Raw genomic sequence first — 27017 nt, forward strand, 5'->3', positions numbered from 1 at the left:
TCCATTTTTAATAAATAGTTTATTCATCCAGCAGTTTCAGCCCTGATACTGAAGCCTGTTGCGGTGTTTCTTATTTTTCTGGCTGGAGCCTGATTATGAGAACATGGCCTCACCACGGGGCCAGCGCTCAGATTCCTGCCCTGCCAATCATCCAGACATCAGAGGAAATTAGAGTATTGCTCAAATGAGGGAGACTGGAGCTTTATTAAGGAAACAAAAAATACCAATAAGACCAGACAGGGGTGGTTGTTTCTGGAGGCAGCTGTGGAATTTCCTGTTTGCTCCCCCTCTCCTGCCTGCCGCAGATGAGGACACACGGGGAAGACTCGCTGGAGAGGCTTCTCGCACTTAATAAGGCCCCCCGTCGGGGTGTTTCTGGAGCCTGCCTCCCAGGGAGCGTGCTGAGGAGCTGGCGGGAGGGCCGGTGGGCGGCGGCGCGGACGCTGCTCCCTTGTGGCCGGCAGGGGGCAGCCTGCGGCCACTGCGCCTCTCCCGCCGCCAAGAGCCGCGGCCGGGGCAACAGAAACGCCGGCTGCGCTGAAGTTCTTGTTAAACAGCCCCGAGTCGGAGCTGTGGTCACAGTAAAGCAAGGCGATCTTCACACACAGCAAGTGCGAGGCTCTCGGCCCTGACGCAGGGCTCCCAAGCTCCCGGAATCGGCGTTCTGGCTGCAGGCCTGGTCTAGAGTCGCAGCTTCTGTGAGAAGCAACACTGAGGCGGGCCCACCCTGGGGCTGCCTGACCCTCCTCTCTGCTCTCAGCCCCTGTCCCTACTTCGGGATCCTCCCAGGAGGCTGTGCCGGCTGCTCACTCCTCCTGACCTGAGGGACCCTGTGTCAGGGCCTGGTGTTTCTAGACGGTCCCCACTACAGTCACTTGTTCTAATTTCTAGCACCTTCCCTCTTCAGGATAGAGGCCCAGCCAGCCAGAGCACAGGCTTTCTCCCTTCACCCTTGAGCTCCCAGGTAACACCCCCCTGAAGGCACATGGACCAAGCTGCTCCCCATCCCACCACCCAAAACGCCATCCCTGCCCCACCTCCCAGGTGACAGACGCCCACCAGCCCCACGCTTGTCGGCGGGGCCTGACAGCTGCTGCTCTTGTTTTCTATTCATGAAAACTAAACCCTTCTCCCCGTTTCTGCCAGCAAAACAGGGCAGAGTCTGGGCTGTCACCCTGGCTTCTCCCCCTCCCTTTAAAGGAAGCCCACATTTTCCTGCGAGCCGAACTCCTCTGAAGAGTCTGGCAGACCTTTGGAATCGTGTCAGGACGAGGCTGAAAGTCAAGGCAAGTGTGAATTCAGCACCAGCAGGCCTGGTGACCCTCTCGTGCCTCTGGAGTGGGCTGTCCTGGGACAGGCTGACCGGGAACAAGTCCCTGCCCGGGGCTTATCGCTCTGAGTCGGAGAAGGAAGAGGGCTTAGTCCATCTCCACACCAGCATGTCCTCTCCTGCAACGCGGTGGGACTCTGTCTGGATCCGGGATTCACTGGAGGCCAGGAACTCCACAGCTCGGTCCCAGACGCGCTTCATGCGCCTCCTGCAATGAGAGGGACGGGGCTCTGCCTGGCACTGCTGAGGTGAGCCGGCCTGTGGATGCCCCTCCTACAAAGGGGGACACATTTCCAAGCTCTGGCATGGAATTTATGTAAGGGAGGAAAAGCTGGCAGGTACTAACATGACAACTGCAGAGGAGAAAAACGTCTTGGGCCATGGAGAAATGATTCCTCAACCTTCACTGATCCAAACACATTCAATTAAAGGGAGCTAAAGGACCGAGGTGTCTGGAGCACCCCCAGGTCTCCAGGTGTGCAGGGCTGTGCTAGGCTAGCTGACTCTTGCTGGGACCTGTTGCCTGCGGCAGCCCTTGCCAAGCCAGTTCCAGTACCCCCGCCAACTGCATCTTGATGCTGCTCTGGGTGGGCTCATTGAAGAGTGAGCACTGGGCTGTTTCATCTAAGCTCCACAGCACTCCAGGGGATGGGATGAGCTAAGCATCAGACGGGGGAGGCCAAGAAGTTGGAGCTGCTCTAGGGAACCAGAGCCACAAGGGAGGGCCCCTTCAGTGGCCAGAGTCCCTTCTCTGCTGGGTCTCTAGGGCCTTGCAACCCCTGGACAGCCTCCCCCTCATCTCTTCTTCTCCCCTTCCAGACTGGACAAGAAGGTTCTAAAGCCATGGGGGAGGGTCACTTTGATCTTTTCCCTTTGTGAAGCATGGTATTGCACAGCCCCCAGCCTTTTCTCATCACTGCAGACCTCCTCCCCATGACCCCACGTGTGGAGAGACAGTGACTGTGAGTGTGTACGCATGGGAGCAGAAGGGGAGGACAAACGGAAGTGGCCAGTGAGTCAGGAGGCAGGGAGGGGGCTAGGGCTTCCCCAGGGGTCAGGACCTGCCACCAACCAAACCCCATGGGCCTATTCAGCAGCCCCCACTTGGCTGGTCTGGCCGAGGCCACACATTCCCTGGGGACTGAGTTCTAAGGTGCTGGGTCCCTGAGCAGGAAGCGGCTAGTGTTGAGTGGGCAGTGCCTCGCTCCAGTCCCTTCTTCCCAGGCCAGTTCTTCCCATCTCCCTCAGTCTTTCCCAAGCAGGCCCTCATCTACAGGGCAGACCTGACTGGCTAGCCAATGTCTCCTGACGTGGGGAGCTTGGCCTGGACTGACTGGGTGGCTTGGGAGGCAAGTCAAGAGAGCAAACAGGACATGGGCGTCTGGGGTTCACATGTCTCTGACCCTGAGGACCGGCTACCTGAGTGGCAGCAGCTCTGGGTATCTATGCTAATGCACGAAGGCTTGGGTGGTAGCTTCGGCTGCAGGCAAGCTGCGATGCTGTCTCATGCTCTTATTTAAGCGAATATGTGTGTGGAATATCATTTAAGCCTAAGGCATAATGGCTACCCTCGGATGATGCCCATGTGCTAGGCACTGACTTTTTTTTTTTTTTTTTGAGATAGAGTCTCACTGTGTCACCCAGGCTAGAGTGCAGTGGCGCGATCTCAGCTCACTGCAACTTCTGCCTCCCAGGTTCAAGTGATTGTCCTGACTCAGCCTCCCGAGTAGCTGGGACTACAGGTGACTGCCACCATGCCCGGCTAATTTTTGTATTTTTAGTAGAGAGGAGGTTTACCATATTGGCCAGGCTGGTCTCAAACTCCTGACCTTGTGATCTGCCCACCTTGGTCTCCCAATTTTTTTGTTTTTTTTTTGAGACAGGGTCTCGCTCTGTCACCCGGGCTGGTGTGCAATGGCGTGATCTCGGCTTACTGCAACCTCCACCTCTTGGGTTCAAGCGATTCTCGTGCCTCAGCCTCCCGAGTAGCTGGGATTACAGGCACATGCCACCATGCCTAGCTAATTTTTGTATTTTTAGTAAAGATGGGGTTTCACTATGTTGCCCAGGCTGGTCTCAAACTCCTGACCTGAGGTGGCCCACCCAACTCGGCCTCCCAAAGTACTGGGATTACAGGCATGAGCCACCGTGCCTGGCTACTAGGCAGTGACTTAATGAACTTTGAGGCCACCACCCTGATACCAACCCCCCTTCCCTTAGGGCTTGTCACTACCTAATATCACATCTTTTCCTTATGCATCCTGTCATCTGTCTCCTTCCTGAGAACAAATGCTCCAGCTGGGCAGGGATTTTTGTTTCTTCCACTTCCTGCTGTCTCCCTGTGACCCAGTAGAGTGTCTGGCATGTAGTAGGTGCTCAATAAACATTTGTGGAGGAACTGAATGAATGAATGAATGATAATCACAGCCCTGTGCAAGGCAGCGGGATCACCTGCATTTTAGGATAAGGAAACTGTGGCACAGGTTGACTGAGATGCTCATGGTCACATGATACTCCTGCCAGGGCCAGGAATTGGGTGGGAGTTTAAGTACCCCAAGTCACCTTCCCTGGGAGGGAGAGGGCCTCACGCGGAAACCAACAGCAAGCGCTCCTCAGAGCAAGCACAGCCCATGCTGCTGTGAGTCTGCTCACCCTAAACTTCCTGCCTGCCACCTTTCCAGGGGTGGGGTGAGCATGACAGATACCAAGCACCTTCATGTTTAAGATGGACCCTTTTTTATTTTTTTAAGAGATAGGGTCTTGCTCTGTTGTCCAGGCTGATGTGCAGTGGCATAGTTATAGCTCACTGTCGCCTCGACCTCCTGGGCTCGAGTGATCCTCCTGCCTCAGCCTCCTGAGTAGCTGGGACTACAGGCATGTGTCACCATGCTCCACTAATATTTATTTTTTGTAGAGATGGGGTTTTGCTATGTTGTCCAGGCTGGTCTTGAACTCCTGGGCTCAAGCAATCCTCCCACTTTGGCCTCCCAAAATGCTGGGATTACAGGTGTGAGCCACTGTGCCTGACTTAAAGTGGGCTGCTAATGGCTCTATTTTTCTGATTCCTCTTGGGTTGCAGATAGGGATGATGTTGACAGTAGAGCCTGGTGGTGGGAGCACAGAAATGCCACTAGCCATGAGACTCTTGAGCACATTCCTCCACTTCCCTGTGCCTCAGTTTCCTTATATGTAAAATGGGGCCACTTCTGTTGTGTGTGTGAGCCACGGTGAGGACCAAGTGAGTGAGTTTGCATCTGTGGAGAGCTCCAAGTAGTGCCCGGCTCCCAGCGAGCACTCAGCAAGGGTGAGCTCTCAGCATGACCCAGCAGATGACAGCATCTGGCCAGAAACCACAGCAAGTGTCTGCTGGGGAGGGACCACAACACTGGGGGGGCCAATACTAGGGGGGCCCTGCTGGCTGTCTCCTGGGACTCTGCCCTCCCCCACCCTGGTTTTGTCAGGACCCCAGTGTACAACTCCAGCAATCACAGCCCATGTGGAAGGTGCCCTGCAGCTGCACATGACAGTGGCCCTGCCACCCCTTCCCATGAAGCTATGTGCCCTGGAAGCTGACCCCATTCATGTTGTGAAACTTTGCTTTCAATTACATGTATATGCATGAGTGTGCACATGCATGTGTGGGAACTGGACCATGATGTTGCAGGTAACAGGTGTTTCTGACTGCAGGTCATGGTTTAAAAAGTTTGAAAAACAATTTCCTCCTTCTTGCCAGTGCCTGATTCATAAACAGACATGTAACAGATTCTGGTCAATATAGCCTCAGGGAGTGTGTCACTGGAGGCGACTGGGAACATGTTCTCTTGCTTGTGAGACGACAATAGGAGGCCCACTTTTCCCCTGCTGGCTGTGACAGGGCAGACAGTGCCCCAGCTGCTGTTGGCCACCATCTGCAACCATGAGGGACCCCAGTCTGCTGATAACATCCATGGAGAAGTGTGGGACCACAAGAATCACAAGAGCAATGGAACTGGAGACCTGACTGTTCTGTGCCTGGAGCCCATGCAGCTCTGAACTTCCACTTACAGAGACTGAGGAGATCCTTCACTACTTGTGCCCTGGGGGAGGGAGCTGCTATTACTTGGAGCCCAAGGCCTCCTAACTGGTATCACCACTGCCAGCGTTCTCTCTACAGAGGTGTGGGATTGTGCTTTCGTATGTCTTCTCTAGCTCATCCTGCCATCAAGAGCCGAACATGCTGGGGAGCAGCAGGAGGGGGAGCAGAGCCACTCTTGGCCCTGGGGTCTGCACTGCCCTCAGCTGACATCTGATGCAAGGCTCCGGGCTTCCTTTTGGGGAGCTCAGTGGGGTCGGACCCCATCTTACCTCACACCCAGCGCCCCAGCCAGGGACTCACCGGCTCTGTGGAGGGATCAAGCTGTCGCGCACGTGCAGGATCCCTACATATGGATAGCGCTCCATGTCCTGCTCCCAGTCCACGTAATGGTCCTGGACCACGTCTGCAGGAGAGAGCACACCATTTAGGGCAAGGACCTTCTGGCTGGTGTCGGCAACCCTTTTTTCACCAGGGGGCCACGCACCTATAATCTTCTTCACCATCTCATACATGGCCTGTTCCTCCTCTTCTAACTTTCGCCACCGATATTTTAGGAGAATTAGGAGCCCCCACAAAAAAGCCAAGCCTGTGAGGGAATAAAACACTGTTAATCCCTCACACCTCCTTTGGCAGTGGGTCTCACCATGGACAAGATGCTGTGATGGAGGCTGTGGGGGATCCGCCACATGGGTTTGGGTACCTACTACGTGTCAGGCTCAGGGCCAGCATGAGAGAAACAAAAGATACAGAAATGCAGAGAGACGACAGATTATTAAGTGATCATCTTCCTCCCACCGGCTGTCACCACAGTGGCATCCCCAGCCGTCCAGATCTCGGCTCCTCCCAACCTCATTCTGGGGCTTTCATCTCCTCCCTTGTGAACCAGAACATGGTGTTTCATACATATATACATGCCGGGGCCCTTTGTATTCCGAGATGCTGCTTCCGATAATGATTTCTGTGCCTGATGGCACGGGGGAGGGAGCTGTGTGCACACCAAGGCGGTCTGTGATTTGTAGCTCCAACTATCTCTGGAGAGCCGTGGTTTCTGTGACTTGGCCTTTCGCCTTCAGAGATGCCCTGAGGTCTCTGCTCAAAGGCGGCCCCTGATGTCAGGGGATAAGACTGGTGCCCTCCTTTCAGTGCAGCACCCTGAGTCCTTCTTGCTTTCATCAGGTATCTGTAGCTCTCCAGGAGAAGTTTACATTTTTCAGGGAGTAAAATTAGGCCAAGCCCCTACTGTGCCTCCTGCTCGAAGCTGGTCCACACTGGGATCCCTGCAGAGCCCAGAAGGGGTGGGGCCCAGCTCCTGCTCAGGCCAGGCTCCTGCTCAGGAAATCTGACAGTCCCCTGCCCTGAATCAAGGACATTTTCTAGTTATCCTCACGGATTCCTGCCACCAATCTCCAAAGGTAAAGACAACCCAGGGCAGAGGCTGACTTGTTCATCTCCTCTGTTTTATGAGACAGACCTCAGGTTCACTAGACAGAAATGAACCCTCCGGGCCTGGAATTTCTATAGCTCATCATTCATGCCTAGGAGTGCGCTTGACTGCACAGAAGGGGAGGGAAAGCGGTCGAGGACTTACACCAGAAGAAGATGAGCACGTTGGTGACAGCAGTGAGCAGGGCCCGGCTCAGGCGGCAGCCAACACCCATGCGGGGGCGGGCAGATTCCAGGCAGACCACCTTGTCCACGGTCGTCACCAATTCAGACTGGTCTTCTCCTTTCAACCTGAAACAGGACACAGGGCTCTAAACATGTTGGAAAGCTCCAAAGAGAGGCAGTGCAAGCCCCACTTCAAACAGGAGGAAGCGAAGGAAAGTGGGGACGCAAGGCCTCTACTTGCTTATAGAATAGGCTTGGTATCCCGGCTGCACTCTTTCCAGAAATTTCCCACATTGGCTACTTAGAATGAATAAAGCTTTAAAGACGGCAGCAGGCTTGAACCCCTACCGCTAAGGCGACGTCCCCCTCTGTCTGGTCTTTGACAGCCTCTCTCAGCGTGCAGGAGATTAAACTGTAAATTGGATTCCCACCTCCCAGCATAGAGAAATGGAAATGTTTACTGAATCACTAGCTTTGCAATTGCATGGCAAGAACTGAAAGACAGAATCTGGGAGGTTGCGCTTTTCCTCCGTGACGAGGAGGCACATAAGCTGTTTAAGCGTAAAGATCATGAGGCATCCGTGAGGCTCATGGGGAATGAAAACCACCAGGCTCTCCGAGGCCAGACCCCAGCCACGGCGCCTCCACCATGGTCTCTGGCCAGGAGGTGTCAGGACCTGCAGAGGTGGGGACACCAAAGCCTTCTTCCAGCTAGGTGACCCAGGGCGAGAATATCATGCTCTTGAGGCTGCATGCTGGAATGGCTGGCATCCCAAGTGTCCTGATTTCTCAGGACCCACTTTCAACATGGTCATCCTGAGCAGCTCTGCCACTCTCCAGGCTGCCTTCCCCAACATGAAAAGGTGAGTGTCATCATTCTTCTGTGTTAGCAGCTTCATGAGCGCTGCCGCTGAGGATAAAATCCGTATTCTCCTCCACCTTTTCTAACACAGGAAAATTGCTCAGCTACTCAGGGCAGCTTTTTTTTTTTTTTTAAGCCAGCGAATTTTAATCGTGCCATGCATCCAGTTATCCAGCTTGAGGTTGAGCTGCCTGAGGGGCTTCTGCTGGATGCAGTGCTGACGGAATTAGTAATTTGGGTGGATTAGAGAGAAAAAGAACAAAACTCTAGAGGACATTTTAATATCAAGAGCTATAACCTGAACAGAGACCCCCACAAACACCGAGAGTGGGAAGGGGGGAGGTGATGTTGCTCTTCCAGCAGGGGACAGGTCTCTGGAGGCTGCCTGGCTGTTGGCTGACACGCCCCTCCCCCTGGGCTGAGCCGCCAGATACAGCCTTTCAGCCTCATAAAAGGGTTTGCTGCCTTTTCTAACAGTGCTCACCAGTGATAAAAATGAGGCAGAAACTGCCTGGTCAGAATAAAATCCAGTATTTCCTTATGCGATTTCCATAGTAAGAATAATTTCATCTACAAATAAAAACTAGCTCCCGAGGAGGGGAAGCGCAGAAAAATGCCTTCCCCAACAAACCATGTGGTGTTGATGAATGAGAAAGGCACAGACTGAGTTACCTGAGACAGGATTTAGCTGGAACACCAGGCTAACATCCTAACACCTGGATTTTGTGTCTCATCTTGAAGCTGCTCCTTACACTGCATTCCAAATGCTTCTTGCTTTTGTTGCCCCACTTCCATCCTAACCCACATGACTCAGCTGGGAGACCCAGCCTCCAGCTTCAGACCTGAGACAGCTCTGTTGGAGCACGGGTGTTAGCTGACGAGCGAGGACAGTGGCTGCAGGCACCCATGCTGCGTTGCCACCCTGCCCACACTCACCAGATGCCCACGTCCTTGTTACTGCTCAGTATCCAGGTCAGTGCGGCTTCAAACTTGGCGGAGGAGCTGCTGGTCACATTCTGTGGGAGTGCGCAGGAGAAGATTAGTTCTGCGTCTGGGCGGAGCAGCTGGAACGTTATTCTGCTGCTGGATTAAGGAAGCCCTCTCCCGTGTCTTCCACAGCCCCAAAACCCCGTTCTGCTAAAAGCACAGCAAACTGGCAGGAAGGAAATTTGGGGTTGATGAAAGCCAAGGAAGAGGCTATAACCAGAGGAGGTGATGCGGAAGCACAAGCAGGAAAACAGTGTGGGTCTGAGGCGGCCAAAAGAATATGATTCTCTCGAGGATGGAAGCATCAGGCCAGAGAGCTGGCAGCTGGCAGCTCATCTTGGGGTAAAGCGAATAACAGCGTTGGGGCTGGAGGTGGGTGAGCCCAGTGGCCGGTGCAAGTGGTCTGGCCTCAGGCAAGTCCCTGACCCTTTCCAGGCCTCAGTTTCTTCATCTGTGAAATGCAAATGGAACCAGATGACCCCTAAGTTCCTGGACAGGCAGGCGACCTGGAATGCCAGCTCCACAGTTCTATAATCTACCATCCTGAGGCCACACAGGAAATCAGACGGCCCCTGGGCAGTCTGAATGGTAGTCATAAGGGGGAGAAGGGACAGCATGTTTCTCCTGAAAGCCTAAGGCAAGAGGAGCAAAGTGAACCAAGGGAGAAGCAGATAACAGGCACACCTACAGTGCAGCAGGTCAGGAGTGAGCCACCCCACTGCACCTGGCGGCCTGGCTCTGGGGCAGTCACTACCATGGCTGCCTTAACTTAAGGTAGTCTAGCACAAAAAGCCATAAACCAAACCTTAACTTAAGGTAGCCTAGTACAAAAGCTACAAAGCAAACAAAAAACAAAAACCCCAACAGGGCTTGAAAGACCAATAGGAAAGCACTAGGCCCTCCCAGGAATGATAAGCACTGAAGCCTACTTACGGCTATATATTCTTGGGCTTCCATAACAGGAATGCATTTGCTTTTTAGATTCTCTGGATTTCCACACTCAAAATTACCTAGGAGAAAAAAAAACACACACTCAAACACAAAGGAAAAATCACTCTGAAACAGACTAAAAAATGCAGCAGGAATCAAGCCATCAGCTCTAATAAGGAGCATGTGGCCCAGCGGCTCCTGGCTTCTGTGGGGCATCTTCACTCTGCAGCAAGATCAAAAGCCACTTAGCTTGGATCGATTCCAGATCATTAAAACCTGACCTGCAAAGCAGTGTGGCGATTTGCATTAAATGACTAAAAAGCTGCCCGATACCAAGGTCTCTTTGCAATTGATCCCTAAAAGGATCAGACAGATAGCTTCGGAAGGTACCGGAATGGCACTATAAATAAACACAGCCTGGGAAAAAAGGAAGGCAGGGAGGCCATGGGCACCACAGGGATTCTGACTCATGACACTGGCAGGCGACCTGGAATGCCAGGTCTATTGTCTTGAGGGGTCCCTTGGAGGAAGAGGATGCCTGTGTGCTGGGCAGTGGGGCCTCAGCAAGGCCGCCAAGGGGCAGCTCCCCCGAGTGGCTTTGGAGGGCTGCTCCCACAGGATGGAGCTGGCAGCCTCCTGCTTAGTCCTGCCCAACCTCCCCGGTCCAGCCCAGGGGCCATCTCCTCTGGGAAGCCCTCAGCCCCTGGGGGCCTTTTGTTTGATGAAATGGCCCCAGATTTGGTGACCTGCCACAGCCCTTGATCCTCACTCCTGTGCTGTGGTTTGCCTGACTCCCCGAGAGCAGGGAGGGTACAGGGCCAGGCACGCACACGCTATTTTAACACGTGTGCGTGGCCTGACTACCCTGACCCAGCACAGCCTGGGGGACTTCGGGTGGCCAGTGTGTTTCTACATGCTGGGGAAGGGAGCAGCTGAAGGTCGTTATTTTAAAATTTTGAAACTGAACTGAAGCCTGTCCCCCTCCGCCAACACAACCAGATCCTCCTACTTCAAACTTGATCTCGACCCCAGGGGTCCCCTGAGACATAGGTGGCTTCTAGCATCCTCCTTCTCCCACTAGGGCTCTTCCTGCCCTTGCCAGGCCTGCGTGGACCACGTAGATGGCCTCCCGATTCGGTTCCTCCTCTCCCTTTCCCAATCCAGTTGTTTTGTCAATAACGCTTGAAAATGATTCTGCTTAAATGCGCTACTCAAGCTGCTGCCGCATTCGCCTTCCTGGCACCTGGCTCTCAGCACGATACTCCCTTGCTCAAAGCCTCTCTGGCCCTCACTGCCTGCCAGATCAAGCTCTGGTGGCCTGGCATCCAAGGCCATCTATGCTGGGGCCCAACCAACACTTCCAAACTTCATTCCCTCATCTTCCCCTTCCTCCATGAAGGTGCTGCTTCCCACCCGAGATGTAATTTCCTGCCACTTTGCCTTGTCCTTCCCCACATACACATAACCGGTTTTACCTGGGCTTCAGGGCCTGGCACAGATGCTACCTTCCCTGTGACGCTCTCCTGACTGCTCCAGCTAAAAGGCATTGTGCCTCCCAAAACTTCTGGCCTCTTGGTTCTTGTCTAATCACACTTTATATCACCCAGTGGTCAGGGAGGTAGGTGGCCTGTCTCTTCTAGTAGACCCCAAGCAGGGGTTAGGCCCTGCAGGCAGGACCTGGAGCTGAGTCATCTCACTGCAAGGGCCTGCACAGTGCCCAGCCCACAGCGGATCCCTAACAGGAGAGGCGGGGAGGGGTTGAGGACTACTAGGGAGCCTCTGTGAGGCACACTCCTGTCTCAATGAGATATGTACCTTCAAGGCGGCCCCCCAGGCTTGTCGGAGGACAACAGGTGCCAGGGCCCTTGAGGGCATAAGGCAGGACCACATATGGAGGGTAGGATGGAGGAGAAATATCTACTAGGACCCAATTTTGAGCAGTGCTTCTCAACTTTAGGGTGCACTCAAATCCCCTGGGGATTTTAAGATACAGACTCTGATTCACTGGGTTTGGCATGAGACCTGAGATTCTGAATTTCTAGTGAGCTCCCACGTGATGCAGATGCTATGGGTCTTTGGACCACAACTGAGACACAAAGGTTTGGAACACCCTCTTAGGTCAGAATTGACATCCCAAGCACCTGGGCCGTACAGAGGAATTCCTATGATGCTGTGAGCAGGAGCCCCCACTACCTGTTTCCCTACCATCTCAATCTCTCACTTTCAAGAGGGAGGAGGCAGAAGAGCTGATGCTCATGAGATTGACCCTGAGGACTGAGGGCCCAGGAGAGGTCCACCTGACCCTAATTTCCCAGTGAAACCCTAGACAAGGGTTGACCTCACAATCCTAAGACCTGTCCTCTGACCCCACAAGTAAGAGGCGCCTCTTGAATATCCCTTAAGATAGAACTGCTCTGTCTGGTTCTTGTGTGCAGCACATTTAACACAAGGCGCACACGCTGATATTCACCCATGTTAACTGCAAGTGATTTTGAAAGCCTCCTGGATGCCAGGCGTCGGGGAGGACATAATAATGCAGGTGATATCTCTGGCCTCAAGGAATAACTTCACCAAATAAAACAGTAGGGGATGCATCTTCTGGATGCATTTTCAGGGGCATTTCACAGAGGTGCTGAGAATGCCCTCCTTTAGAGGACAGCACTTGACTCTCATTTGTAGAAAACAGATAGACCCAAGAGCCCTTGGTCAGACAGGGAGATGAAGACCCTGAGAGGATCAGGGACTTTGTCCGAGGTCCCACAGCCACATGGTGATCAGGACCAGATGTAACACCAGGGTCCACTACACAGACTGCTACTTGCACAGGCAAGAGGCCTCTCCCGGGCCCAGCCAACCACCTGGTTCAGAGGGTCCCTCTAGGGTGGAGGACACAGATTCTGACAACACCTGGGACTTGGCCCCTTCCCATGACAACAGAGACCCCCAAAGCATTAGGTAGTGAGCATCCCCAAGAAGGGAGAACAGCTGCAGGAAGGCCTATTCACATGCCAGGACCTCCCTTAAAGAGGAGCAAGAATCAAATATGTTTTGTTCAAACACAAGGCTTATAAAAGATGTGCCTGAGTGAGGAGGCGAGAAGGTGAGACTCGGCTTCTGAATATGCCTTCTGGGAGACAACCAGGGAGTGTCTCGCCGGCCAGCCGCAGTGTAACTGATCAGCCTGATGAACCAGGTCAGCTGCCCATAGCTCTCACGAGAGGAATCTCAGGACTTACGTGACTTACTCACCAGCTTGGATGGCCAGGAAGTTGTAGAGTTCATGCAGCAGCTCCAGCAAGGCTGCCTTCTGCTTGGCCTGACAGAACTGGAAAGGCACGGGACAAGTGGTCAGCAAGGGGGGTGGGTGGGAGGGGTCGGTCTGTCCATCTTTACTTCTCCAGCCACACTGTCAAATACTAAACAGCAAGGAATATCTCATACTTTTACAAAATAGAAAAAAATTCTGCCAAGTGCTGGGCCTAGGGAGAGTTGATAAATATTGGGTTAACTGCCTGAGAAAGACCCTGGAGAAGCAGAGGCAAAGCTGAAAGCAGACACTGTAACCAAGGGGCTGCATCCCAGAGGCTCCTGGCTCCTGCCTTTCCCTTGGAATGACAGCCACTAAGAGGGCTGAGCAGAGGCAACATGGTCGGGGGATGATGCAGTCGCTCAGCTTCCTCAGACGGAAGAGCAACTGCTGTCGGAGTCTGCAGAGCTGAGAGAGCTGGAAGAGCTGGGAGAGCCTGCAGACAGGGCAGAATGTCAGCAGCTGCCATCTCATCTCCCGTTAGGTGGAATCTCAGGGCCCTCATCTGAGTAAGGATTGTGGTAGGCTTCGGTGCGAACTCACACAAACCACTCAGCAGAGGCTGCTACCACCTAAAGGAAACAAGAGGACAGACGGTACCAGACAACGAGACGGCCTGATTAAGACAACACACCCACTCCCAGCCTGTCCCCACGTTTCCAGCAGCACAAAGGCAGAAAGAAAAACACAAAAGTGTCACCGTCTTCAGCGGCCGAAAAGGGAAAGAACATGAATCTGAAATTCAAATGCCCGTCTGTGATCTCGGTAAGCCTGGAGCCATGCAAAGAATAAGACTTTCAGCAAGAGCCTCACCAAAGCCAAGAAACACGTCCCCACCTGCTTGTTCCTGTGTCCACCCTCCAGAAAGGCCAAGGGTGCCCCATGAAATCTCAGCTCCACAAAGCCTGCATTGAGATGGCCCAGCCCCTGCTTTCTGATGCTCTGATGAAGACCTGAATGGTTACAAATAGGAATATCTGCATCTGAAGCCCTCGCTGGCAGGTGCTGAATGCCGTCTGCCCACGGAGCACATCTGTAGTGAGGACCTGGAGGGTACCCGTCTGGGCTCACTCAAGTGGGGCCTGAGTGTGTCCAGATCAGAGAAGGCCAGGGAACAAATGTGCCATTCACTTGTGGGTCTGATTCATTTAGAGATGTGAAGGACCAAGAAATAGAAACCATGGAACCTTTTTCTAATTAAAAGACAAACAAAACTAACAGCACTGAGAAGTCTTACAGAAAGTTATTTTTTCCTGTTTTTGTTTTAAGTCTTCAAATTCCAGTTTCCCCTCTGGCTGCCTGTGTTTCTGGGCCACTTCCTCTCATCATCAACTACAGTTTTTATGATAGAAGGCAGATTAAACTTACTATGAATCTGTTTTTACAGAACAATTGGGAAGCAAAGATATTTGGTGGATGAATACAATAAATGGATGTAATAAAACACCCCCAACTATGACACACCCGAAGCCAAAGAGAAATAAAAGCCGTTATCTGCACCAGGATGCCCCCTCATTTACATGGGTAAGACAGTCAATGCAGGGGCGGCCAGAGGACTATGCGTCATTTTCTTTCCCAGCCCCTGGGCTACCAGAGATGTTAACTAAGGACTCGGGAGGCCAGGCATTGCAGACTTAATAATCAGACTACTAAATCATGCCCTCTGGCAGCACAAGACTCCTCCTGGTACAATTTATGACCTGAAAATTTACTGCCCCATATCTTCTCCAGACTGTCACCAGAACCAGCATCCCAGCTCCTTGATAATGCTGCTTTCATGATTCATAAATGGATGGGACTGCTCGCCTTCCCCAAATATTATTTGTAGGGATTATTAGAGCTTCATAAAACAAATCTAAATGTAGACTAATAAGAGGGCTAATTCCACTCAAGATGTGTTCCAAACAAACTCCCTATGTTTCAAATCAGAACAGCATTTTCAGAGCCACAGCTGCACCACTGGAGAGAGAGAATGTGGAATTGAGAACTTGGCCTCCTGATGCTTAGAAACGCCAGCCCTTCCTCCCAGTGCCAGGGAGCTTGAGGGTCCTTCAACAACAACCTACTGCATCCCCCTGGATTGACTCAGGCAGAAGATCAAAGTCCCCGATGCTACATTTGATGGGAAAGTGTCCATAACAAGCCCAGGGTTGGATTTTGGGAGGTCAATTCTATTTCAAGTATTCCTTCACTGCCACAATTGAGCCTGACACGAACATCACAGAACACAATGTGACTCTGGTACATTACAGGAAGCACTCCCTGAAAATGATCCTATTCTTTTTCTGGGGAAGTTTACCTCCTGATGGAGGCTAATATCCTCAGGAAGAATAATAAAAACCAGAGAAACTCAAACTCACCTCATCTGTTTTTCTCTCACAGTCCACTGGCAATAACTTCACTGAGACCAAGAAAAGAAACACAGAGGAAATTAAGTGTGGGTTGAGAAAGGAATACAAAAAGAGACTACTCACAACATTCGGAGGGAGCAAAGCATTCCCAAGCCAAGGGTGGGGATTAGAAAGATGTCATCTAAGGAAGGCACTTTTAAAATGCAGACAGCAAAATGTAAGGGTATCCAAATCCTGGATTAGGAATTAAGATAGCTGGGTCCTTGTCCCAGCTGAAAATGATTAGCTCAAGTTTCTTGGGCAACTCAACCACTCTGAACCTCTGTTTCCTCGCTGTAAAATGGGATCAAATGGGCCTTCCCTGCTTAACTCAGGGAGTTAGGCCCAAACGAAACAAAATATAGGAGTTTTGTAAACAATGATATGTTAAACAGAGATTAACACCATAATGGGAGGGGAAGTCCAGGTAAATACCAGCATACATTCTAGCGCTGTTGTCTTGAAGCATCTCAGCAGTGAGTACCAGTGTGATACTGTTTGACATCACCAGTGTAGTTATAGTACCATGACACTCCCAGGTCTGCTTAATTTCTCTAGCACGTCGACAAACTATTCACATAGTTGATAAATGCTCTCACAGTGGGGAAATCATTTGGGTGTTTGCAGACGGGTCTGTTGATACCCTTGCCCACAGACTTGTACACTCCCAAACATCCATCTGCCACACCAGCTAAGACATACTTTAGCTTTTTCCTGTATTTTGGCAGTTCCTGCTAGGCATTGAAGGATGTGGCCTTGGCTGGAAGCTGGGAACAGTATTAGTCACATTCCTGCTTTGTAAAGAGTATTAAAAGTTGGTGAACTACAGTGGCCCTTTATACCTAAATGTATAATGAAATGATCTCTGTTTCCTTTCAGAAAACACACAATCCTCAGCTATTCCAGATACATACTGTATTCTGCAGACCTCTCATTGGCATATCTAACCATGTAACCTAAACGTGGCCAGAAGGATGGCTGTGAGGATCCTTGAGTCATAGTCTCTCTCTTAACACACTCCATGAGGGTGCTACAAGCAATGATAAGCGCCTCCAGTTGCTATCAGTTTAACCTGTCTGGCAAGCAAGGCTGGTAGAGTCTCCTGTTGACAAAGCGGCGGCCCTGTGATTCAAAGAGGTGGAGAGTGGACTTTTTGGTGCTACAAAGCTGGGACCCCCAACCAGATCCTATCTGTGGGACAGTGAAATCTGGAGTGCCTTCAAATAGGCACTAAATGTGTAAGCCAGAGGTCAAAAGGGAAGAACCCAAACGGATGGGGTGAATCTGTTAGAGGGGGGTGTGGCTTCCTCTCCAGGGAGAAAACCAGAGGCTGGGGGAGCAGTGACTACAGCTTGTGATTGAAAGGGAGACGTTAGAAGGGAGGGCTGGGGCAGAAAAGGAGAACAGGAGAAAGTGAAGGCAGAAATTATTGCAGATGCAGGAGCCTTGGCCCTCTCTTCCCACAGCTGGAAGAAGGCAGGCCTGGAAATGAGAAGACAGTCAGAGGCAGCTGACAAGGCGGGAAGTGCGCGGCCTGGCGCCGACAGGAACCGGGGGTCCTCCGGCGGACACACGCGCGCCCAGGGCCCTCCCCTGCGCCGGCCCAGGACGTACTGTTGTCCTCCGCCTCCTGCGGCGCTGAGGGCTTGCCCATCTTCACCCAAAGGATGCCCAGGAAGACGAGCAGTAGCCCCAGGCTGGCCCAGAGCAGGAGCCGAGACAGCCAGCGCTCCAGCCGGCGCCCCACCTCAGGCCGGGCCCGCGCCGCGCCAGCAGGGCCCGCTCGAGTCGCCCGCAGGCCCGGGCGCGGGTCGGGGCCGAGGAGGGAGGAAGGCAGCCGCGCTGGGGCGGGAGACGCTGCCCACCAGCGGCGAGCCGCGAGACCCGGGCCCTGCGTGGCCCTGTCGGGCGTCCGGGCGTCCTCGTCCTCCTCGGAGCTGCCCCGGACCGAGGCGCGGCGCCTGAGTTGCGCCGGGCGGGCAGGATAGGCGAGGCCGCGGCTCCCTACCCAGGAAGCCGCGGAGGGCCGGATATCACCGTAGGCCCCAGGGGTCGCGTAGGCCGAGCCCGAGACCGGCTGGGAGAGCCAGGGCTCCGCCCGCGGAGAGGCCGCGGCGGGCCGGGCGCGCAGCGGCGCATCCTCGCGTAGCCGGGCCTCTTCCCGTAACCGCTCCTCGCCCCGCGGCCGGGTCTCCTCCCGCAGCCGCTCCTCGTCGCGCAGCCGGGCCTCGCCCCGCAGGCGGCGCAGCTTGTTGCGGTAGACATCCCGAGTGGTGTCGGTGATGGGTCCTGGCTGGAAGCCCAGGGCCTGCAGCTCCCGCCGCAGTTCCAGGTCCGACAGGCCGGCCATGGCCAGGACGCCGCCCCCCGCCCGCCCCTGGCGCGCACCGCACCCGGAACTGCACCCTCCCGCAGGCGCGGCGGAGCGGGCGGGGCCACGCGCCATGATGGGAAGGTCGGTCGCCATGATGGGAAGGTCGGTCGCCATGTTGGGAAGGTCTGCACTTGGTGTGGGTTGGCCATGATGAGGAGGTCTGACGTGGCTCTTTGAGCCGCCATGGTGGGAAGGTCCAAGGGGGATTAAATTTTTTGTTTTGTTTTGTTTCTCCCTCTCTCTCCGCTCTCCCACTTCCCTTTGTTTGTTAGATCAAGCAGTATTAATCTCTGAGTCCTCCAACCCTAGCTCTGCCTCTGACACGTGGTAAGCGTTCAGTAAAGTCAGTGTTGATTTAATAGATGAATTGGTTAATGGTGAACGAAGCCACTGCCACGAATGGAGAGACAGGATCATTTGCCTCTCTGGGCTTGGGGACTGATGTGTGATCCGGTTTTATTTGCGCCGTAGAGTACACTCCAGGCATGCTCCAAGACCCTGTCCCGACTTCGGGCTTGCTAACTGGGCGACACTGAGCACCAAGTAGGTGCGATCCCTGCCTTAGGACAGACACTGGCCCCCAAGGAGCTCCAGCCTGGAGGAGACGCAGCTTCCATGGTGGAGGCAGAGGAGCAAAATGCCCTTAGGCTCGAGTGGGCAGTTGAGGCTTCTGTGCGGAGGGCCTGTGTCTGCGTAATGGGATTTGTACAAGGAGACACGGGAGAGAGAAGACTCTAGAGATACACGGTCTTGCAGCCTCACTGGTGGTTTAGGATGTGGGCTTTGGAGCCAGACAGTTCGATTTCAAATCCCTACTCACAACTATTAGATGTGTGATCATATTCAATTAACATTGTTAGCCTATTTGCCAGTAAACCTCAATAGAGTTGCTGTGAGGATTAGAAGAGGTAGTTTGGCTAAGGTGCTTGGGACAGTGCCTGGCATACGTTCATGCGTGTTTATACTTAACCTACATCTTTGCAGTGTCAGTGCTGTGTAGAGCCTCCCACAGGGCAGGTGATTCGGTTACATGAAGGCTCTTAGCAGGAAACCCCTAACGGAAGCAAGGGAATGTGGCAACTGGAAATAGAGCCAGTTTATAATCTTCCTTCCACATCCCTCAACTCCCATTCCCAAACATTTATTGCCGGCCCAGTAAGTTCCATCCATTTCTACCCCTGCCATTCCATTCTCCCCTTCCCCCAGGCCCCTCCTCCCTGGAATTGCCCTGTATCTGTCCCAACAGCCCCCTTGCCTATTCCCCACTTTATTCCCTCCCCTCCCTGACACCCTGGGCAATGCTATGCTCCTCTGTCTGGGTTTTGCATTCCTGCCACTTGCTCCACCTCAGGGGTATTCAACACTGGCCACAATTGCTGGGAAATTGACAGCCTGGGCTTGGTCACCTTCCACTGTTAGCCTCCCCATCTCCCCCGACTTAGCTGCTGCCATGTGGTGTGATTTCTCTCACCAATGTTGTTTTCCTTTTCCCTGCTTGTGTTTGCATGGAATGCCATGAATTTGATATAGTGATTGCCTAACACATATACCACATAATAGTATTTTATTTCTTTCTGAAGCACTGTTTGCATGACAAATGAGTTGGTAACATTTGTGCAACTCCTTGCAGCTGTGCGGTTCAATATATAAAGAATGAGCCTTTCGGCATCAGTACTGGCCCCATGTATTCTAAGAGGGCTTGAAACTAAGGCTTAAACAAAGTTATTGTTAGAGCATTTCACAGAATTACGGTCTGTTTTATTGCAATGGATCTCAGGGCGATTTAAAAATATGGACTGAACTGGAGCCACCCCCAGTGGTGGCACGCAATGTGGGCTTTGTCAGCTTCCTTGTGTTTGGGGACACTGCTGCCGCTCCACACACCTAGGGTCAAGTGGCCCACAGCCCCTCCCCCAGAACCCTGTTGTCTTCCCTGTGGTGTAGAACCCACTGTGCTTGGAGTTGTGGCCTTTGGCCACCCATGGTCAGCCCTTCTACCTCCATGGTGGCTTCTGGCTGTCGATGGCCTTGTCTTGCAGGATCTTACAGGCAGGCCTTTGGGTGTGCACCAAGGGGCACCCAGTGACCACTTAACTGCGAATTTGCTGATCAATGCTCCCCTTCGCCACTCCCTCCGAGAAGGAACCTCACAAGTTAGTCAGGCGTTCCTCCCAGTTTTTGGGCCTTTCCATTTCATCCTGAACTCCCAGCTCCAGTCACGTTCCTGCCCAGATTTATAGCCCCTCTTTAGTTTAGTGAAGTTGGCGTGTTGCTTTTTGCTTTCCTCCACACAACCATCCACATGCTCCCCTCCGCTCGGAAGGGCTCGACCTCAGCTCTTCTTTGCCACTGCTGCCCCTTCGGGAGCTACCCACGAAACCCGCCAGGGCCTCTGGGAGCCAGCCTTTCTGTGCCTTCGGCCTGGCTCTCCTGCTGGGCCTGTCCATGGCAGGAAGGCATATTGTAAAGAAAAGGGCAATATTGCAAAGTCAGAGGCTGCTCTGCATGCCCTCCTTTCTCATCACTTTGCTGTGGGTTTTTTTTTTTTAAGGTGAGCAGCAGCTCAGGCTGTGGTCGGTCTTCCTGATGTATTAAAGGCAGAAGAGGAAAAACAAGCTCTAATATCTAAATCTACTTAGTAACCACATCCACACATTTAGCAGAGGTGAAGGGCTGCTCGGAGCACGCTCTGGATTGCTGGGGGGCTGCCATACTCCCTTCCGTCCTGCTGACCTCTGTCTGTCTTGGCAGAGCCTTATAATAATCACAGCCATAAATCTTTTAGTGGGTTCCATTCTCCTCCTCATCCTGCAAAAAGCCCTGCATACATTTATCAGGTCCTCAAAGATACTCAGGGACCACGGACTCGTCCTTGATCCACCTCATGGAGGGCCTCACGTATTGCCTCAGCTATTCAGGGCTTCCTTCAAACTACATCATAGGTGGCATTACAGTGGGGGCAGGGCACCGGGAGATTGCGGTTGAAAAGTGGGGGCCATTTGGGGCTCAGATTTTGACTGGAATGACCCAGGAACACCCAGCTTCTCACTGCTCCGTCTCAGTGCCTTATGGAAGAGGAGGGCACTCTTTTCCTCTCTCTAGGTCTGAGGGTGCATCAGCTAAGGGGGAAAATGGAGTCACAGAGAAATGCCAGAATGGCATTTCATAATCTGTTGAAAATTAAACAACTCTCTCACTCTTGACTGCTCTCACACTTTGATATCCGTGAGTAAGAGTTCCTTCAAAGGCATGGAATATATTACCCAATGTCAATAACAAATTGTGTATCAAGAAAAATGTAATGCTTTAAGAATATTTTCTTTTGGGCTTTGTCCATGATTAGATTACACTGAATTACAGCATACAGATATCAGGCAATTACTCTTTGCTTTTAACTATTCAATTTCATGGCAAATCCACATAGCTCAGTAATGCTAAAATCACACCGATGTGGTTACCAAGAAAATACCTCATCATCTCCATTTTGTGAAGCTAGGTTCAAGTTGCACTGTAATGACCTGTAGTCCTGTTAAGTGTAAAGTACATTCCAGATGAACACGGGGTAATCCGTACCTCTCTGTAATTGCCAGATATCTGGAGAGATTCTTGCAGATGTCGCTGGATAAGCCTGGGTGAGGTGTGAAGAGGAATGGCATCTTTGCTCTCCTGGTTACTCTGGCTACCCTCCTTGTCTCTGATCCTGGTTGGTCTCTGGTCCTACTCATTCTGTTGCTTTAACCAGGAGCACGTCTCCTTTTCTTCTGTTTTGTGAAAACATGGTCATTTTCTCTTCACTCAGCTCACAGAATCCTTCCCAACCTCCTCCCAATTTTAATTTCTTCCAAAGCTGTGGATATCCCATAAGCAATCAAGTCGGCTGTCCTGGAAACTGGAGGAGCTTGTTGGTGAAAAAAGAATTATTTGAGCTGATTGTGAGAAATCGAACAGTGGCAGGAGGAGGAAAACGAGAGAAGAAAGGAGCCGACACATCTAAACAAGCAGGCAGGGCACTGTGCATACAGATGTAGGTGGTAGCTGGGTCCCTGTTGCGGCTTATTACCGAGAAGCACATCAGAGGCCGCGGGGTGAGGGTTGGGGCTGCCGGGCGGCAGCGCTGAGCTTTGAACGGGGCTTTTCTGCAGAATGGACAGCACCGTCTCCCTTCCCCAGTGCTGTAGTTGCTGAACCAGTTCCCACCTAAACAGTGCAGACCTCCTGGGCAGAGTCTCCTGGGGGCCCCATGTCCCGCCATGGTGGGTGTCTATTTTAGCGAGAGGCTCTTCAACACCCAGAATCTCAGGGAAAATTCCCCAGCCAGTGCTGGGGCCCCGCCCCAGAAATGGGCACCCCCTCTGGTGATAGGGGAAAGTGGTCTCGCTACAGGGGCAGATTCCAGCAGAGGGTGAGGGAAGGACACAAAATGCGTTTTCCATGGGGAAAGGGACCACCGTGAGCATCTCGTTTCTCTGCTTCTTGGAGTGTGTTACAGAAAATGGTGTGAACTGGCGTGGTGGAGCTCGGAAGGGCAAGGAGGAGCCTTGGATCCAGATCTTCCCAGCAGCAGGCTTTATAGATTTGTGTGTCTCCCCCGCTGCCCCCCGCATGCCCTTCTGCTGCAGCCCTCTCTCTCTATTACCGGGCATCTTGGCAACATTTCCCGGGAACCTGCAGCTGCTCCGGGGCCGATCAGTATATGTGCTGGAAATGCGTGTGAATGTTCAGCGTGGTGGAGTTGGGAGCCCATGGAAGGTTTGAGTGTTTCTCAGGAGAATTCAGAGTACCTCAAATGAGGGTGCCTTGTTCAGCGTTGGAGTTCTTGTTCTGTTAACTACTTTCTGTGGCTAAGCCTGGGTGGAAATGCAGAATGGACAGTGTATCTAATTGCTGGTAACCTATGGATGGCGGGAGCTGCAGTTCCAGTGTGGCCCCAGTTTATAAATAAATGAACATTCATTAATGTAAAATTAAATTAGAATGAAATTTCCCATCCAGTTTTGTTTAGAAGGCAGAAATAAGTGGGTTGGCTGTGTAATTTTGCTGCGGATGCGGGAGCTGGTAGTCACAAGGTGCTAATAGTAATTTGCTCTTTGCTTGTGCCTCCATCCCAGATCTCAAGGCAGATATTACCACCTTGGTTTTGCACAGGCTCATTGAGGTTAAAGGGCTGGTTGGAAGTTACTTGGCAAGGGGTTGAGTGCAGAGGCCCTAAAATTCTCTGGCCTGTTAGACCTTGACCGAGTCGGTAAACTAGAAATGGACCGAGACCCGGGAGACCTGAATTCCAGTCCTCACTCTGTCACTGACTCAGTGTGTGGGCAATGATCAGTTTCCTCACCTATAATGGAAGGGCCAGTGGTACTCTTCCACTTGTTTGGATCTGAGTTAATATTTGAACTTAGAACTCACAAAAGGCACACAATGCTAATGTAAGCATCATTTATGGCCAACTTTCTCTGAGCTTTACTTTCCTCCCCTTTTTCTTGCAACCTGAGTTTGCCCTTTGGGAATTAAAATATTAAATAAGAGTCATTTCTGTATATTTCATGCTTTATTTGCTGGAGGGGGATTTGCTTTGGAAAGGGTGTTTTTCTTCCAAGCCCAGCTGGCAGGCTGTGTACATTCCCAGGGCCTCACTTGGGCGGGAGGGGCCTCCCAAATCTGTCCACCTTCTCCCCAGCGTGGCCATCACTTGGCTGCTGGAGAAAAGCAGAGGTTTGTGCTCAGTACCATCATCAGGTCTGCTTATGAAACTGCCCTCTAAAACTTGCCTGCAGATCGGAGGGAAGAGGGGGCACCAGGGCAGGCTGGGCGGGAAGGTGGGAGGTTTTTCAAGGAGCCTGGAAGCTGTCTGTAGCCTGGGGCAAGTCATTTAACCTCCCAGTTTCTCCATCACTAACAGCACTTCCTGGAGTCTCTCCTCTCCTCCTGGGGACTATGAGAAGTAATTAGTGGCTGTTTGTCAGAGGAGATGTAGCTTTGCTCAAGTAATTCGGGCAGACCTTGAACTGGGCAAGGCCAAATGGGGCTCAGGACTTCAATTTGCAGAATGAATGGGGGAAGGGAAAGCCGCACCAAGGTTTCCTTCAGAGCAGCCGCCCTGTGGTGATGTTGTGGAAGGGAATGAAGATATCTGGAGCAGGGGAGTGGGGTGGGTAGCTGGGAACCCAGCCTGAGACCCGCCTCCCTGGAGAACGCTGCAGCCACCAGCAGGTATCACAGCATAGCCCAGGGAGAAGACAGCTCCACATTCTCAAGTGCAAAGCAGCCAAACAAATTGCCACCCTGAAACCCTGCCTCTGGAGTATTAACGCCAGGGTGGGCCGAGGCCGGCCAAGCCACAGAGACGCCCGCCCTCCCCGTACCGTGCGGGGGAAGCATCTCACTCAGCAGCCCTTCCAGGGCGGCCCGGTACTTTTCCAGCTGTCTGGAGTTCATCCTCATTCCAATTTCCAGAGGAGCAGTCAGCTGTGAAATAAGGCAGCGTTAACAACAAGGGAGAGGTGTGGAGAGGGCCCTTAACCCCTGGGTGCACTACAGGTGACAGGAGGGACCCACGGGAGCCACACCACCCTGCAGACCCCACTGGAGCCTCTAGGGATGGCTGGGAATTCTGCTGCCTTCCCCTAATTCTAACCAGACGGCTGGATCCTGAAGGTCACTGAGTCCTGCTGAGGGGAACAACACACCTTCTCTAACTGGGAAGCTGGGACGGGGTAGGGGGGTCAGCAGGAACCCCAGCAAGCTTTTCTCATGGGGAGGGAATTCACTCCCTGCTCAACAATAACAGCCAACATCATGGAGCCTTACCCTTAGTCTAAGCTTTACACTTGATTCTAAGTGCTTTATGTATATTAACCTCTCAATAGCTCTGTGGGGTAGGGACGGTTAGTGTTCCCATTTTGCAGATGAGGAAACTGAGGACAATGAGTAACTTGCTCAAGGCCACACAGGTGGTAAGGAGCATGGGAAGAAGACAGTACACCCAAGGGGCCTGGCTCCAGGGTCTGTGCCCACAACCACCAGACTACCTTTCCTCTTGTTGGTGGAGACTCTCCACCAAAGAGGTAGCTGCAGCCTTGAGGCAGAGCCTAGGGTGCTGATTGATCTCCCCTCGCCCCCCCTAGAGCTTCCTGGATCAATGCTCTTGCTGCACAAACTAGCCAGCAGACTGGAAGACTCCTGGCCTCTCGGGAGAGTTGCCCTGGAGGAGTCCCAGCACCCCCTCCCCTGCCTCCCACCGGGCTCCCTGGGTTCCAGGAATGGGTCTCCTAGACCCTTGGGGGCTCAGGGTGCCTGAAGGACATCTGAAGGGCCCCAGTCCAGTCCTGCCTGTGCCGTTCCTTGCTGTGGTTATGCCTCTCCCTATAGACCCTCTAGCACAGTCCTTACTTAACACAAGGAGGCTGGACTGGACAGTCCCAAAGGGCCCTCTCAGCTCTGTATGTCGTGGTTCTAGGAGATGGAAAGAGGTGAGAGATGCCCCACCCAAGCCTCCCCAAGAAGGGGATGTCCCTGGGGCAACCTTGGAGTTAGTGCCTCAAACTCTGACTCAGGTGCATTTAGGAGGTGATTCTGAGTGTGCTCCCTGCTCACCAGCTGCTGGATTCCCTCCCAGCTTCCTCCTCAGGAGCCCAGGGAGTTCGGAGTGAATGTGGGGGGAAAGGGGCCCCACCTCCCTGAGTGCCGAGTGCGGCGACAGCACCCAGGTTGTTTTCTGGGCCTGACAGCACTGGGAAAGATCACTGGCCTGTGTCCAGTGGGAGGTGGGAGTCCAGCTGGGTTCTGCCCTGACTCCTGTGTGACAATGACAAGGCCCCTGCTCTGTCTGGATGTCAGTCTTCTTGCCCCTCAGGCCCCTTTATGTGGAAGTGACCCACACTCAGGCCTGGGCCTCTTCTCCATCCACACCTATCCCCTCAAATGGCTCACCCAGGCCTAGCTTGAAATTCCCTCTAACCACGGATGACTCCTACGTGTGTGCCTCCAGCGTTCACCTCTCTTCTGAACTCCAAACTTGTATGTCCACCTGCGTGGGCAGTGTCTCTGCCTGGATGCCCAAGAGCATCTCATGGTGTTCAGGCCTGGTCTGACTCCCTGATCTTCCTCCTGCCATCCTGCTGCCAACCACAGACTACTCTGTCTCCGTGAGTGGCAAATCCATCTTTCAGTTGTTCTGGCCCAAACCCTTGAAGTCAATTTTCACTTTTTCTTTACATCCTATATCCATTCTTTCAGCAAATCCTGTGGGCTTCTACCTCCAAAATATTTTAAAAATCCAACCTCCTTGCCCTGCCTCCACCAAGACCGCCCGAATTGGCGCCCTCGCCACCTCTCTCCTGAAGACTGCAGCGCCTCCTGCCTGGTCTCCTGCCTCCACTCATGCTGCCCCAGCTCTAAGAGGGCTCCGGTGGCTTCCCTGCTTTGAATCCCCAGTGGCGCTGCATGCAGGCCCTGCCTGGGCTGGCCATGCTGACGTCTCGCCCACTCTGCTCACCCCTGCCACAAGGGCCTGGTGCCCACTGGTGCTCCTCAGTGTTTGCACTCACTGTTCCTTCTCCCGGGAGGCCCTTGCTCCAGCTCTGTGCACAGGTGGCTCCTTCCCTTCATTCAGGTTTCAAATCAAATGTCACCTCCTCCAAGAGGCCTTCCCTGACCCATCTTAGGGACAAAGCAGTCCCCCAAACCCCACTCAGTCACTCTCCTACTTCCTTATCTGGTGCCTGAAATGGTTGATTTATCTCGTTGTTGGAGTCCGTCTCTCCCTACGAGAATGGAGCTCATTGCCTGGATGTCTTGCTCACTGCAATATCCTAGGACACTCTGAGGCTCACTGTGGCTTGCGGGCCCTGCCTTCAGGCCAGGCAGGGGAATGCATGCCCTGCTCTGAGTTTCTCTCCTTTGTCCCAGTTGTCTGCTCACCTTGATCATTTCGTTTTCTTCTTCCTCGATGGGCTCCGCAGGGTCTACAGGACCTTCCTCCCCAGACCTCTGCCATACACTCAGGGATTTCTTTTGCCCTTTATTCCGTTCCTTTTCCTAGAGGCAGAGCAGAAAATTGCACAAAACTGCCCTCCCTCAACCCACCCTGATGGCCCCTTGCCTGTCTCCATCTGCCCAGGGTGCTACCTGCCCTGAGCTCCCTACAGACTGAAAG

General features: G+C 52.9%; 2 protein-coding genes and 1 long non-coding RNA gene across 5 annotated transcripts in view; 1 reads left to right on the forward strand and 2 right to left on the reverse strand.

Annotated features, from left to right (window-relative positions):
- On the reverse strand, window positions 1–17888 carry LEMD2 (LEM domain nuclear envelope protein 2). The gene is made up of 9 exons (XM_032140448.2): window positions 17104–17888; window positions 15460–15500; window positions 13042–13117; window positions 9796–9872; window positions 8812–8891; window positions 6994–7139; window positions 5890–5991; window positions 5706–5808; window positions 1–1538 (listed from the first exon to the last, which is right to left on the reverse strand). Exons 1-9 carry the CDS (start codon window positions 17837–17839, stop codon window positions 1388–1390), a joined length of 1512 nt encoding a protein of 503 aa, XP_031996339.1. The 5' UTR covers window positions 17840–17888; the 3' UTR covers window positions 1–1387.
- The window catches only part of LOC116459733 (uncharacterized), a 12733-nt gene continuing 3590 nt past the window's right edge, over window positions 17875–27017 (forward strand). Inside the window, exon 1 of the long non-coding RNA XR_004245664.2 lies at window positions 17875–17944. This is a non-coding gene — a long non-coding RNA (uncharacterized LOC116459733). The remainder of the gene's footprint in view (window positions 17945–27017) is intronic.
- MLN (motilin) overlaps window positions 23397–27017 on the reverse strand; it is an 8250-nt gene continuing 4629 nt past the window's right edge. The window contains exons 3-5 of one of the 3 annotated variants that reach the window (XM_032140451.2): window positions 26783–26899; window positions 24247–24328; window positions 23397–23559 (exon numbers count right to left, since the gene is read on the reverse strand). In XM_032140451.2, the coding sequence (XP_031996342.1) occupies window positions 23549–23559; window positions 24247–24328; window positions 26783–26899 (210 nt within the window). In that variant the 3' untranslated portion in view covers window positions 23397–23548. Of the gene's footprint in view, window positions 23560–24225; window positions 24329–26782; window positions 26900–27017 lie in introns of all 3 variants that reach the window. The other 2 variants (XM_032140450.2, XM_032140449.2) reach the window with 2 other exon arrangements.

Source organism: Hylobates moloch, unplaced genomic scaffold, assembly GCF_009828535.3.
Source record: "Hylobates moloch isolate HMO894 unplaced genomic scaffold, HMol_V3 SCAFFOLD_20, whole genome shotgun sequence".
In the NCBI taxonomy this organism is placed as follows: domain Eukaryota; kingdom Metazoa; phylum Chordata; class Mammalia; order Primates; family Hylobatidae; genus Hylobates; species Hylobates moloch.